The 15,398-nt window shown below is 39.6% G+C and overlaps 1 protein-coding gene across 15 annotated transcripts in view; it reads right to left on the bottom strand.

Annotated features, from left to right (window-relative positions):
• AIG1 (androgen induced 1) overlaps positions 1-15,398 on the bottom strand; it is a 270,184-nt gene that overhangs the window by 230,802 nt on the left and 23,984 nt on the right. Inside the window, exon 2 of one of the 15 annotated variants that reach the window (XM_055535814.1) lies at positions 2,803-3,070. The exons of 13 other annotated variants lie outside the window; for them this stretch is intronic. In XM_055535814.1, coding sequence (XP_055391789.1) covers positions 3,044-3,070 — 27 coding nt within the window. In that variant the 3' untranslated portion in view covers positions 2,803-3,043. Of the gene's footprint in view, positions 1-2,802; positions 3,071-12,188; positions 13,334-15,398 lie in introns of those variants that run through there. One more of the 15 variants, XM_055535813.1, reaches the window with a different exon arrangement.

The raw sequence follows: 15,398 nt of genomic DNA, 5'->3' as shown, positions 1-15,398 counted from the left end.
CACCCATCTCATCTCTGTTATCCCCTTCTCTTTCTGCCTACAATCTTTCCCAGCATCAGGGTCTTTTCCAATAAGTTGGTTCTACACATCAGGTGGCCAAAGGATTAGTCCTTCCAATGAATATCCTGGGTTGATTTCCTTTAGGACTGACTGGTTTGATCTCCTTTCCGTCCAATGGTTTACTCAGACACTAATTAGGAAGTCACAGTAGATGATGTCTATGGTGATCTTGTCTGACAATCCACTATGGATTTGTTCTTCCTGATTTTGGGGGCCCCACCTTCACATGACCTCCAAAGACACCAGCCCCTGCAGACCTCTCCTATTCCATGTTCCATTCATGCCCTTGAACAAGGTCTTCCTCTCCCCAACTCTTCCACCTTGCTCCTCTTTCCTCTAACCAATAATTCCCTAGAAATTAGACTAAAAGGCTGGAATGCAAACGATGTATCACCTAATTAGAGTAATTCACACAATGTTGTCCATAATTGATCTGTACCACCCTATGGGCTATTTGTGCTTTAACTGATAAAATGTGCTCCCTGGGATTTTTGAGCACTGGGTTCAGTGGTCTCCCAGCTGCCTCCATTTGTACCATCTCACTATCATACTTTCTCATCTTATTCTACTAAAATAAAACTTGCAGAATGAAAGCCATCAACACAGCATCTCATGTTTAACTATGTCTGCTACTTAAAGCAGTTTGACATCAGTACAAGTTCAGTTCAGTTCAGTTCAGTTGCTCAGTCCTGTCCGACTCTTTGTGACCCCATGAATTGCAGCACGCCAGGCCTCCTTGTCCATCACCAACTCCCAGAGTTCACCCAAATCCATGTCCATTGAGTTGGTAATGCCATCCAACCGTCTCATCCTCTGTCTTCCCCTTCTCCTCCTGCCCTCAATCTTACCCAGCATCAGGGTGTTTTCAAATCAGTCAGCTCTGCGCATCAGGCAGCCAAAGTATTGGAGTTTCAGCTTCAACATCAGTCCTACCAATGAACACCCAGGACTGATCTCCTTTAGGATGGACTGGTTGGATCTCCTTGCAGTCCAAGGGACTCTCAAGAGTCCTCTCCAACACTACAGTTCAAAAGCATCAATTCTTCTGTGCTCAGCTTTCTTTATAGTCCAACTCTCACATCCATACATGACCACTGGAAAAACCATAGCCTTGACTAGATGGACCTTTGTTGACAAAGTAATGTCTCTGCTTTTGAATATGCTATCTAGGTTAGTCATAACTTTCCTTCCAAGGAGTAAGCATCTTTTAATTTCATGGCTGCAATCACCATCTGCAGTGATTTTGGAGCCCAAAAAAATAAAGTCTGACACTGTTTACACTGTTTCCCCATCTATTTCCCATTAAGTGGTGGGACTGGATGCCATGATCTTCGTTTTCTGAATGTTGAGCTTTAAGCCAACTTTTTCACTCTCCTCTTTCACTTTCATCAAGAGGCTCTTGAGTTCTTCTTCACTTTCTGCCATAAAGGTGGTATCATCTGCATATGAGGTTATTGATATTTCTCCCAGCAATCTTGATTCCAGCTTGTGCTTCCTCCAGCCCAGCGTTTCTCATGATGTACTCTGCATAGAAGTTAAATAAGCAGGATGACAATATACAGCCTTGACGTACTCCTTTTCCTATTTGGAACCAGTCTGTTGTTCCATGTCCAGTTCTAACTGTTGCTTCCTGACCTGCATACAGGTTTCTCAAGAGGCAGGACAGGTGGTTTGGTATTCCCATCTCTTTCAGAATTTCCCACAGTTTATTGTGATCCACACATTCAAAGGCTTTGGCATAGTCAATAAAGCAGAAATAGATGTTTTTCTGAAACTCTCTTGCTTTTTTGATGATCCATCAGATGTTGGCAATTTGATCTCTGGTTCCTCTGCCCTTTCTAAATCCAGCTTGAACATCTAGAAGATCACGGTTCACACATTGCTGAAGCCTGGCTTGGAGAATTTCGGGCATTACTTTACTAGCGTGTGAGATGAGTGCAATTGTGCAGTAGTTTGAGCATTCTTTGGCATTGCCTTTCTTTTGAATTGGAATGAAAACTGACCTTTCCAGTCTTGTGGCCACTGCTGAGTTTTCCAATATACTGAGTTTCAGTACAAGTAAAAAGAGTTATAAGGAAAACAAAAGCTTCTCAGATACACAAATAAAAATGATACAAAATAAAATTCAAGCTTTTAAACCAGCAAGCTTAAATTAATTATTTAAGGCATTAAATTTCACTGTGACCATATTATTCTACTCCCCATTTGTTGTTGTTGTTTAGTCTTTAAGTTGTGTCCGACACTTTTGCAACCCTGTGGACTACAGCCCACCAGGCTCCTCTGCCCATGGGATTTCCCAAGCAAGAATACTAGAGTGGGTTGCCACTTCCTTCTCCAGGGGATCTTCCTGACCCAGGGATCAAACTCACAACTCCTGCCTCTTCTGCATTGGCAGCTGTATTCTTTACCACTGAGCCATCTGAGGAGCCCTATTCTCCACTAGCATCTTATAAAATCTTAGTATAGAGGCATGTATATATCACTTGCCTTTTAAAACAAAGGTTTAAAAGATTAGAATATTAAGGGACCCATTTTAAAATTAGGAAGCTTTAACCAACACATTTTTATAATACTGGCTCCTGCTATTTCCAAAAGTAAATGAAAGCTTTTTTATTTTGAAAATTAAAGTTACATCCAACTTCAAGTTTCTTCTTTTTTTGCTTTCTTTATAAAAATAATTGATGATAGCATTTTCTATTCTAATCATATTGAGACAAACACTGAATTCAAAAGAGTATTTTAATGAAAACAAAACTCCTACGATCTCTGAGACCAAGGTAAACACCCTGGCTCAATGAGTAGTACATGTTGTTCCCTAAGCAAAAAGGGAAGACATCTTCACGGAAATCTTATGGTTCAGAGGCTCCACTTGGCAGTTGATGTTGGAAGAACAGAAAGGCCTCGCATGAGCAGTGGTAAAAGCCAAGCTAGTGTAGTCAGTGAGTGGGTGACATCAGGCCTTATGGGTTATATTCAGGCGTACTCAAAGTTTCAACAGCGCTGATCGAAACTATAGGAAAGATAAATCCATTTTAAAATCAGTCTGACACCACTGGCAAACAAACAAAACTGTACTTGAATGGAATTCAACTTTGGCTGAATTTTCTTAAAAAGCTGGCCACGGGGCTCCCTTGACATGCATGTTTCAGTTTGGCACTGGGCCTCCCAAACAACAAAGCAGGTGAAATTCCTCAAATATACGCATCTAATAAATCATTCTGTCAGTTAGACAGTAACATTTACATATCACCCTTCCAGTTCCTAACTGGCTAATCAGTTGCAAGACCAAATTACACAGCACTGAGGCAATAAGAAACACAGGCGTGTAAACAACATCACAATGGCTCATTGTCAAGTTTACCCGACTTAAGCATGCCATTTCTATTTAGATGAAGAACGCCTCCATAACGACACCATTTTTATAAAGGTCCTAATCAAGCAAAACTAACCAACACAATATATTGTTTAGAAGTACATACTATCTTTTAAAAAGAGAGAATTATAAACACAAAATTAGGGATAGCAGCTACCCCTTGGCAAGAGGCAGAAATATGGGATGGGAAAGGAACGTGACGTAGAAAGCAACAATAGCAAAATCAATTTTAAAACTGTACTTAATAACTTTTGCACAGACCTATTATACCATTTTATGTTTGCCATTTTTTTTCCGTGATTGACTTTTAAAAAGTCTCTATCTTTCCTGGAATATGGAGCCCTCTATGTAAGACAGCAGAGGATGAGATGGTTACACAGCATCACCGACTCAATGGGCATGAATTCAAGCAAACTCCAGGAGATAGTGGAGGACAGGGAGACCTGGCATGCTGCAGTCCATGGGCCTGCAAAGAGTCAGACACAACTTAGTGACTGAACAACAACATGGAAGACAGCATTGCAAGCCCAGATTATGCAGAGTACTTGTATTTACTGTTCGGAGAAGGCGACGGAACCCCACTCCAGTACTCTTGCCTGGAAAATCCCACGGACGGAGGAGCCTGGAAGGCTGCAGTCCATTGGGGTCGCAAAGAGTTGGACACGACTGAGTGACTTCACTTTCACTTTTCACTTTCCTGCATTGGAGAAGGAAATGGCAACCCACTCCAGTGTTCTTGCCTGGAGAATCCCAGGGATGGGGGAGCCGAGTGGGCTGCCGTCTCTGGGGTTGCACAGAGTCGGACACGACTGAAGCGACTTGGCAGCAGTAGCAGTAGCAGAAATTCCTTTGAAAGCTCCTTGATCTTTCCAATATTTCCAGCTGAAAAGCAAAATTTTCTGCAATAGTAGCAGCATATAAGGACTTACCTGGTGGCTCAATAGTGGAAATAGCCTGCCAGTGCAGAAGATGCGAGTTCAACCCCTAGGTTGGGAAGATCCCCTAGGAAGGAAATGGCAACCCACTCCAGACTGCCTGGGAAATCCCGTGGACAAAGCCTGGTGGGCTACAGTCCACAGGGTCACAGAGAGTAGAACATGACTTAGGGACTAAACAACAACAACAAAAGAGCATATAAGAAGAGCTAATGATGTACTTTTAGTTCTTTGATATTTACCACTTCTTTTTAAATTTAGGACTTTAATTTTTGTAATTTTTATTTTATATTGGAGTATGAAGTGAAGTGAAGTGAAAGTTGCTCAGTCATGTCTGACTCTTTGTGACCATGGACTACACAGTCCATGGAATTCTCCAGGCCAGAATACTAGAGTGGGTAGCCTTTCCCCTCTCCAGGGGATCTTTCCAACTCAGGAATTGAATCCAGGTTTCCCGCATTGCAGGCAGATTATTAACCAACTAAGCCACAAGGGAAGCCCACATTGGAGTATAGTTGATTAACAATGTTGTGTTAGTTTCAGACGTACAGCAAAGTGATTCAGTTATACATACACATGTATCTATTCTTTTTTAAATTCTTTTCCCATTTAGGTTATTACACAATACTGACCAGAGTTCCCTGTGCCATACAGTAGATCCCTGTTGGTTATCTAGTTTAAATATAAAGGTGTGTACGTGTCAATCTTAAACTCCTAATCTATCCCTCCCCTCACTAATGCCCCCCAGTAATCATAAATTCATTCTCTAAGTCTGAGTCTGTTTCTGTTTTGTAAATAAGCTCATTCTTACCATTTTTCTTAGATTCCACATCAAAGTGATATATGATATTTGTTTCTCTCTGACTTACTTCACTTAGTATGATAACCATATGATAATTACCAGGATCATCAATGTTGCTGCAAACAGCACTATTTCATTCTTTTAAATGACTAATATTCCATTACACATATGTATCACATCTTCCTTACCATTCATCTGTCAATGGATATTTAGGGTGCTTCCATGTCTTGACTATTATAAACAGTGCTGCAATGAAGGGGGTTCATGGATCCTTTCAAATCATGTTTTTCTCAAAATATATTATGCCCAGGAGTAGAATTACTAGATATTATGGCAGCTCTATTTTTAGTTTTTTAAGGAAACGCCATACTGTTCTTCACAGTGGCTACACCAATTTATATTCCCACCAACAGTTTAGGAGGGTTCCTTTTTTTCCACAGCCTCTGCAGCATTAATTATCTGTAGATTTTTCGGTGATGGCCATTCTGATCGGTGTGAGGTCATACCACATAGTTTTGATCTGCACTTCTCTAATAATTAGGGATGCTTAAGATCTTTTCATGTGCCTCTTGGCCATCTAATGTCTTCTGAAAGATGAACTCCCCAGGTCGGTCGGTGCCCAATATGCTACTGGAGATCAGTGGAGAAATAACTCCAGAAAGAACGAAGGGATGGAGTCAAAGCAAAAACAAAACCCAGTTGTGGATGTGACTGGTGATGGAAGTAAAGTCTCATGCTGTAAAGAGCAATACTGCATAGGAACCTGGAATGTCAGGTCCATGAATCAAGGCAAATTGGAAGTGGTCAAACGAGATGGCAAGAGTGAACATCAACATTTTAGGAATCAGTGAACTAAAATGGACTGAATGGGTGAATTTAACTCAGATGACCATTATACGTACTATTATGGGCAAGAATTCCTTAAAATAAATGGAGTAATCATGATAGTCAACAAAAGAGTCCAAAATGCAGTACTTGGATGCAATCTCAAAAACGACAGAATGATCTCTGTTTGTTTCCAAGGCAAATCATTCAGCATCACGGTAATCCAAGTCTATTCCCTGACCAGTAATGCTGAAGAAGCTGAGTTGAACGGTTCTATAAAGACCTACAAGAACTTCTAGAACTAATACCCAAAAAAGACATCATTTTCATTATGGGGGACTGGAATGCAAAAGTAGGAAGTCAAGAGATACCTGGAGTAACAGGCAAATTTGGCCTTGGAGTACAAAATGAAGCAAGTCAAAGGCTAACAGAGTTTTGCCAAGAGAACCCACTGGTCATAGCAAACACCCTCTTCCAACAACAGAAGAGATAACTACACATGGACATCACCAGATGGTCAACACCGAAATCAGATTGATTATATTCTTTGCAGCCAAAGATGGAGAAGCTCTATAAAGTCAGCAAAAACAAGACTGGGAGCTGACTGTGGCTCAGATCATGAACTCCTTATTGCCAACTTCAGACTGAAATTGAATAAAGTAGGGAAAACCACTAGACCATACAGGTATGACCTAAATCAAATCCCTTATGATTATACAGTGGAAGTGAGAAATAGATTTAAGGGACTAGATCTGATAGAGTGCCTGATGAACTATGGATGGAGGTTCATGACTTTGTACAGGAGGCAGTGATCAAGACCATCCCCAAGAAAAAGAAATGCAAAAAGGCAAAATGGTTGTCTGAGGAGGCCTTACAAATAGCCAAGAAAAGAAGAGAAGCAAAAAGCAAAGGAAAAATATACCCATTTGAATGCAGAGTTCCAAAGAATAGCAAGAAAAATAAGAAAGCTTTCCTCAGTGATCAGTGCAAAGAAATAGAGGAAAACAACAGAATGGGAAAGACTAGAGATCTCTTCAAGAAAATTAGAGATACCAAGAGAACATTTCATGCAAAGATGGGCTCAATAAAGGACAGAAATGGGATGGACCTAACAGAAGCTGAAGATATTAAGAAGAGGTGGTAAGAATACAGAGAAAAACTATATAAAAAAGATCTTCATGACCCAGATAAACACTATGGTGTGATCACTCATCTAGAGCCAGACATACTGGAATGCAAAGTCCAGTGGGCCTTAGGAAGCATCATTACAAAAAAAGCTAGTGGAGGCGATAAAATTCCAGTTCAGCTATTTCAAATCCTAAAAGATGATGCTGTGGAAGTGCTGCACTCAATATGTCAGCAAATTTGGAAATCTCAGCAGTGGCCACAGGACGGGAAAAAGTCAGTTTTCATCCCAATCCCAAAGAAAGGCAATGCCAAAGAATGCTCAAACTACCACACAATTGTACTTATGTCACACATTAGCAAAGTAATGCTCAAAATTCTCCAAGACAGACTTCAACAGTACGTGAACAGTGAACTTCCAGAATTCAAGCTGGATTTAGAAAAGGCAGAGGAACCAGAGATCAAATTGCCAACATCTGTTGGATTATCAAAAAAGCAAGAGAGTTCCAGAAAAACATATACTTCTGCTTTATTGACTATGCCAAAGCCTTTGACTGTATGGATCACAATAAACTGTGGAAAATTCTGAAAGAGATGGGAATACCAAACCACCTGACCTGCCTCTTGAGAAATCTGTATATAGGTCAAAAAGCAACAGGTAGAACTGGACATGGAACAACAGCCTGGTTCCAAATTGGGAAAGGAGTATGCCAAGGCTGTATATTGTCACCCCGCTTATTTAACTTATATGCAGAGTACATCATGAGAAATGCTGGACTGGATGAAGCACAAGAGGGCTGGAAGAAATATCAATAACCTTAGACATTCAGATGACATCACCCTTATGGCTGAAAGCGAAGAACTAAAGAACCTCTTGATGAAAGTGAAAGAAGAGAGTAAAAAAGTTGGCTTAAAACTCAACTTTAAGAAAACAAAGATCATGGCATCTGGTCCCATCACTTCATGGCAAATAGATGGGGAAACAGTGGAAAGAGTGACAGACTTTATTTTGGGGGCTTCAAAATCACTGCAGATGGTGACTGTAGCCATGAAATTAAAAGATGCTTGCTCCTGGGAAGAAAAGTTATGACCAAACTAGACAGCATATTAAAAAGCAGAGACATTACTTGTCCAACAAAGGTCCATCTAGCCAAAGCTATGCCTTTTCCAGTAGTCATGTATGGATGTGAGAGTTGGACTATAAAGAAAGCTGAGCACCAAAGAACTGATGCTTTTGAACTGTGGTGTTGGTGATGACTCTTGAGAGTCCCTTGGACAGTGAGGAGATACAACCCATCCATCCTAAAGGAAATCAGTCCTGAACAGTCATTGGAAGGACTGATGCTGAAGCTGAAACTCCAATCATTTGGGTTCCTGAGGCAAAGAGCTGACTCATTTGAAAAGACCCTGATGCTGGGAAACATTGAAGGTGGGAGGAGAAGGGGATGGCAGAGGATGAGGTGGTTGGGTGGTATCACTGACTCGATGGGCTTGAGTCTGAGTAAACTCCAGGAGTTGGTGATAGACAGGGAGGCCTGGTGTGCTGCAGTCCATGGGGTCGCCAGGAGTCGGACATGACTAAGTGATTGAACTGAACTGAACTTATGTTTTCTTTGGAGAAACGTCTATTTAGATATTCTGCCCATTTTTTAATTTTTTTTATATTGATTGGCATGAGCTGTTTGTCTGTTTTGGAGACTAATCCCTTGTTGGTCCCTTTTATTTGCAAATACTTTTCCTCATTCTGTGGCTAGTCTTCTCATCTTATTTTGCAAAGCAGACATTTTTAATTTTAATACAGTCCATCTTATCAATTATTTCTTTCATGGATCATGCCTTTAGTGTTGTATCTAAACTGTCATCACCATAGCCATGGTCATCTAGGTTTTCTCTTATGTTGTCTTCTAAGTTTTATAGCCTGGTGTTTTACCTTTAGGCCTGTGATCCATTTTGAACTAAGTTTTGTAGAGTGTAAGGTCTATGTCTGGATTCATTGTTTTACATGTAGGCATCCAGGAAAGACTATCTTTACTCCTTTGTATAGCCTTCATTTCTTCACATCAAAGATCAGTAGTCTGGGTTTGTCTGGGTTTATTTTCGGGCTCTCTATTTTGTTCCACTGATTTACTCATGTATTCTTTCACCAATGCCACACTGTCTTAATTACTATAGCTTTACAACAAGTCTTGAAGTCGGGCAGAGTCAGTCCTCCAAATTTGGTCTTCTTCAGTCTTCTGTTGGTTTTCTGGGTCTTTGGTCAGAATCAGTGTTTTGATATCCATAAACTAACTTTCTGGGAATTTTGATTAGAATTTCATTGATTCAAATTGGGAGGAACAACTTGAGTCTTCCTATCCATGAACACAGACTCTCTCTCCATTTATTCCGTTCTTCTTTGGTTTTATCATAATTCTCTAGTTTTTCTCATATAGATCCTGTACATATTGCTTTATATTTATACCTAAGTATTCCATTTTGGGGCATCCTAATGTAAATGGCATTTTTAAATTTCAAATTCCATCTGTTTATTGCTAGTATACAGGAAAGTGAGTGTATCCTGCAATCTTGCTATAATCACTTATTAGTTTCAGGGGTTTTTTGGTCTGTTTTTTCAGATTTTCTACATAATATTTACCTCTTTTTAGTCAAAAACAACCGTCGCCATCTTTGCTCAAATCAAAAAAATGATTTATGGTTATTTCTCTAAACAATAGGTAAAAATTGATTTTTTCAGCTTTATTGAAGTACAATTGACAAAACTGTATATATTTAAGATTCATCACTTATATTTGATACATGTATACACTGTGAAATGATTACCACAAACAAGCTAATTAACATATCCATCACTTCACACAGTTATCATTTTCTTTCCCTGCCTCCTTTTCTTCCTTCCTTTCTCTTTCTTTCAACGTGCTCAAGATCTACCTTCTTAGAAAATTTCAGGTGTACAATATAATACTGCTCCAGAACTTATTCATCTTGCATAACTGAAACTTTTCATCCTTTAATAATCTCCCTATTTTCCCCTTCGCCCAGTTCCTGGCAAGTACTACTCTAGTCTCTGCTCCTTTAAGTTTGACTATTTTGGATTTCCCATATTAGTGAGATCATTAAGTATTTGTCTTTCTGTGTCCGGTTTAGTTCACTTAACAAAGTTTTCTCTAGGTTCACTCCAGTTGCTGCCAATGGCAGGATTTTCTTCTTTTTTAAGGATGAATAATGTTATCTATCTATCTCATTTTCTTTATTTGGTCATCAAATGACAGACATTTAGGTTGTTTTCCTATCTTGACAACTGTGAATAATGCTGCAATGAACATGGAAATGCAGGCGTCTCTTCAAGATAGTGAATTCATTTCCTTCGGACATATATCCAGGAGTGTAATTGCTGAGTCATATGGGTAACTCAAACAGTAAAGAATCTGCCTGCAGTGCAGGAGACCTGGGTTCAATCCATGGGTCAGGGAGATCCCCTGGCAAAGGGCATGGCAACCACTCCAGTATTCTGGTCTGGAGAATCCGATGGACAGAGGAGCCTGGCAGGCTACAGTCCGTAGGGTCACAAAGAGTCAGACACAACTGAAACAACTTACCATGGACGAATGGCAGTTCTATTTTTAATCTTTTAGAAACCTCCATAATGTTTTCTGTTATGGCTACATGAATTGACATTCTCACCAACAGTATCCAAGCACTCCTTTTCCTCCACATCCTTGCCAATTCTTGTCATTGCTTGTCTTTAACAATATCCATCCTAACAGGTGTGAGGTGATATTTCACTGTGGTTTTGATTTGCATTTCCCTTATGATTAGTGATGTTCTGAACCTGATGAGAAGTGACTCATTTGAAAAGACCCTGATGCTGGGAAAGATTGAAGGCGGGAGGAAAAGGGGGATGACAGAGAATGAGGTGGTTGGATGGCATCACTGATTCAATGGACATGAGTTTGAGCAAACTCCAGGAGTTGGTGATGGACAGGGAGGCCTGGAGTACTATAGTCCATGAGGTTGCAAAGAGTCAGACATGACTGAGCGACTGAACTGAACTGAACTGAACCTTTTCATATAACTGGGTTATTTATATGTCTTCTTTTAAGAAATGTCTATTCAGGCCCTTTACCCATTATTTTTTAAAAATTTTATACAATTCTTAAAGGTTACTTTCTACTTACAGTTACCTTAATTTTTATAATATTTGCTACTTCCCTAAGAACTAGGTTAAAAACTGATTCCTGTTTAAAAAATCAAAAACCCTTTGCTAAAAAATCTCCAAGACCTAAAACTGGTTCAAGATTTTTTGGCATTATGTGTGTGCTTTGGCCAGTATGAAGATTATTCCCTGATTTACGGCAATTTCTCCAACCAAGGTATATTAGTTAGCAATTTTCATCATATTATTAGTATAGTAGCTGCTTGGTTCAGTTCAGTTCAGTTCAGTTCAGTCACTCAGTCGTGTCCGACTCTTTGCAACCCCATGAACTGCAGCATGCCAGGCCTCCCTGTCCATCACCAACTCCCGGAGTTCGCTCAAACTCACGTCCATTGAGTTGGTGATGTCATCCAACCATCTCATCCTCTGCCGTCCCCTTCTCCTCCTGCCCTCAATCTTTCCCAGCATCAGGGTCTTTTCAAATGAGTCAGCTCTTTGCATCAGGTGGCCAAAGTATCAGAGTTTCAGCTTCAACATCAGTCCTTCCAGTGAACACTCAGGAGTGATCTCCTTTAGGATGGACTAGTTGGATCTCCTTGCAGTCCAAGGGACTCTCAAGCATCTTCTCCAACACCACAGTTCAAAAGCATCAATTCTTCTGCACTCAGATTTCTTTATAGTCCAACTCTCACATCCATACATGACCACTGGATAAACCATAGCCTTGACTAGATGGACCTTTGTTGACAAAGTAATGTCTCTGCTTTTTAATATGTTGTCGAGGTTGGTCATAACTTTCCTTCCAAGGAGTAAGCATCTTTTAATTTCATGGCTGCAATCACCATCTGCAATAGATTGAAAATTTCAAGAGCTAGATACTGATGCTCAATTGTTTACTTTTTAAAGCCCATTATAAATAAGATGCCCACTGGGGAAAACACACAGAAGATGCAAATAAAAATTCACTTAATTCACAAGAACAATGTAACCTGGATTTTTACAACAGAGCAGTCCTGGGTGATGGTAATAATTACTGAAATAGAGAACAATGAGGTGAACACAGGTTTGGAAGGTGAAACCAGTCATTTTTTTTGAACATAGTTTGAAATGTATATTAATCCTCTAAGCAGACACACAAATCAGGCAGTTGGATATAAGAATAAGGTGCTCAGAAGAGACTGGGGCTCAAGATATAAATCTGGAAGATCATCAATAGAATATATTTAAAGTCACGATATTAGATGAGTTCCCCCAGGGAATGAATATGGACTAGACACAAAAGAGAATCTAGGGCTGATTTCTGTGGCATCTGAAATTGAAAGTTTAAGAAAAGAAAGAGAATTAAGAAAGGAAGACTGAGAAGAAAGAGTCAGAAATGAAGGTGGAAGGTCAGGAGAATGTACTTCCCCAGCAGCCAAGTGTTAAGAAATTGTCACCAGGAAGAGAAAGTGATTGGCTGGAACAAATGTTCTTGAGAGTGTAAGTTAACTGAAGACTCAGAATTATTATTGCTACTGTATTTGTCAATGAGGTGGTCCCTGGTGACCTTACTCAGAATGGAGTTGGTACAAGAGACAACGGCAAAGAGGAAGAGGAAGCTGGAAGCACAGACAGTTCTTTCAGAGTTTTGCTGGAAATGGAACAAGAGACACAGGGTAGCATAAAAGATTAAAGAGCGAGATAAATTTTATTTGTTTTGTTTATGATAAGAGATAGCAAATGTTTGTAGATTGATGGAAATGAAGAAGCTGAAATGGAAAATTGAATAAAACAGGAAGGAGAGGAAATAATCTCAGTAATGGAATCCTCAAGTAGGCAAGAAGTTTTGGAGTCCAGGACACACATGGAAGAGTTGTTCTTAGAAGTCCAGGCAGTTCATCCATCCTAATAGGAGGGAACACGGAGTACCGGTGGATTGGCAGATCTGATGGTGGAAGAATGAAGAGGTTTCTTCTGGTTGCTTTGTTTTCCTAACTGAAACAAACAGTAAGTTCACCATGCTCTTTGGCCAGTATGAAGACTTCTCTGAGTGACAGGATCAGGGAAAGGGTGCCCAAGATCTGAAGACAAAAGAACACAGGGGAAAGAGGTGCTGTGAGAACAGGAGAGTCAAATGATTAGGGAAATGCATTGTTAGGCAATACTGAGAGCCCACAGGATATCTGTGGTCACACATATGAACGAAGACCAAACAGCATACTTCCGTGAGTTACTTTAATTGTGTTCAACTGCTCAGGGGCAAGGATGAGTAAGTAGGTGGTTGAGTTTAATCAGAATTACAGATTTTCTAGGCGAACAAGACTGAAAGCAGAAAAGGATATAGTAGCTGATGGTTTGCAAGGGTGTGATTACAATGTTGAACGACAGAATCTATGCTAAAAAATGAGGAAAGGAGGGGGGCGTAAGGACTGGAAAAGATGCTACAGCAGAATGTCTCTGAGAAATTATCTTACTGCAAAGTAACAGAGCAATCCCAAATTCAGCAAAAAGCAAGGGATGTTACCTCCAACAGGCATTCCCCTAGAAAAAAAAAGTCTCACTTTTCCTTTATAATTTAGATCTTCGGGAACAGTGCTGCTCCCCTTTCTAGTTATGCCTAAGGTCATTGATGGCAATTTTTTAAATATCAAACGAGGTCACATCATAAATGGCTCCCTGTGGCAAATAGAAATTGGCTCAAATGTGTTTATTACAGTCAAGAGTTTAACTTCTTTAATGTATGAAGAAATTTTAAATATTAGAAGGAAAATTCATTTAGAATGATAATTCTAGGTTGCCCTTCAGTAAAAATGTAAAGTAGGAATGAAGCAATTGTAAATGTGTTACATAGTATCTATGATATAGGGCTTTCCACGTGACATAGTGGTAAAGAATCTGCCTGCCCATTCAGGAGACTTGAGTTCAATTCCTGGATTGAGAAAATTCCCTGGAGAAGGAAATGGCAACCCACTCCAGTATTCTTGCCTGGGAAAATCCTATGGACAGAGGAGCCTGGCAAGCTGCAGTCCATGGGGTTGCAGAGAATTGGACACGACTGAGCACACATGCACACATGCACACATGTAATAAACTTAATTTCTAACTTATATTTGATAGAGACCATGTCTAGATTGAAGGATATTCCTTTTTAAAGTTACTTTTTGAAGACAGGGAAGTCATTAAGAAAACTTCCAATCAATTATTATTATATAGTATTTGTGGACCATTATATAGTATTTATAGTGCTATGGTAGTATGCACAGAGGTGAAATCTTAGTCCAAGGAAATTTATATAGTGAGGCTTCAAGATTAAGTTTTACTTACAGACAAAACAAGGATCTTCTTTTTTGGTTTGTTTTTTAATTCATTTGAAATCAGACTTTAAGGGTAAAGAGAGGAGCAATCTGGACAACAGAGGTCTCTCATTTAAGACTGACCTAAGTAAGAATATACTTATTTGCCTTTGAAACTGACCAATGGAAAGCATTCTAAAGGTTTAGAAAAGGTGATTTAGCCAGTTTAGATATATCAATTTACATTAATTCACATAAACTGCAATGGAAGCAGCAAAACCAACACTGCTCAGTTTAGCAATTTCAGGAGCTAATTACAATTTGGATATACTTATTAAAGCAGTTTCTCTGCTTGGAAGTATTTGTCCAGATTAGCACGTTCAAACCCTGGTCAGGGAGCTAAGATTCCACATGCTTCATGGTCAAAAAACCAAAACATAAAACAGAAGCAATATTGTAAAATAATTCAGTAAAGATTTATAAATGGTCCACATCAAGCTCCCTGACCAGGGTTCGAACGTGCACCCCAGGCACTGGAAGGTGAAGTCCCAACCACTGTGCCACCAAGGAAGTCCCTTTAATGCTATTTTCTTGATTAGAGTGTCAAGAACTAATCTGGACAAATACTTCCAAGCAGAGAGACTACTTTAATAAGTATATCCAAATTGTAATTAGCTCCTGCCATTAAAAAGAACTCATTTGAATCAGTTCTAATGAGGTGGATGAAACTGGAGCCTATTATACAGAGTGAAGTAAGCCAGAAAGAAAAACACCAATACAGTATACTAACGCATATATATGGAATTTAGAAAGATGGTAACAATAACCCTGTGTACGAGACAGCAAAAGAGAC

This window comes from Bubalus kerabau, chromosome 9 (genome assembly GCF_029407905.1).
Source record: "Bubalus kerabau isolate K-KA32 ecotype Philippines breed swamp buffalo chromosome 9, PCC_UOA_SB_1v2, whole genome shotgun sequence".
Lineage (NCBI taxonomy): Eukaryota > Metazoa > Chordata > Mammalia > Artiodactyla > Bovidae > Bubalus > Bubalus kerabau.
This window is presented reverse-complemented; position numbering and strand designations above follow the sequence as displayed.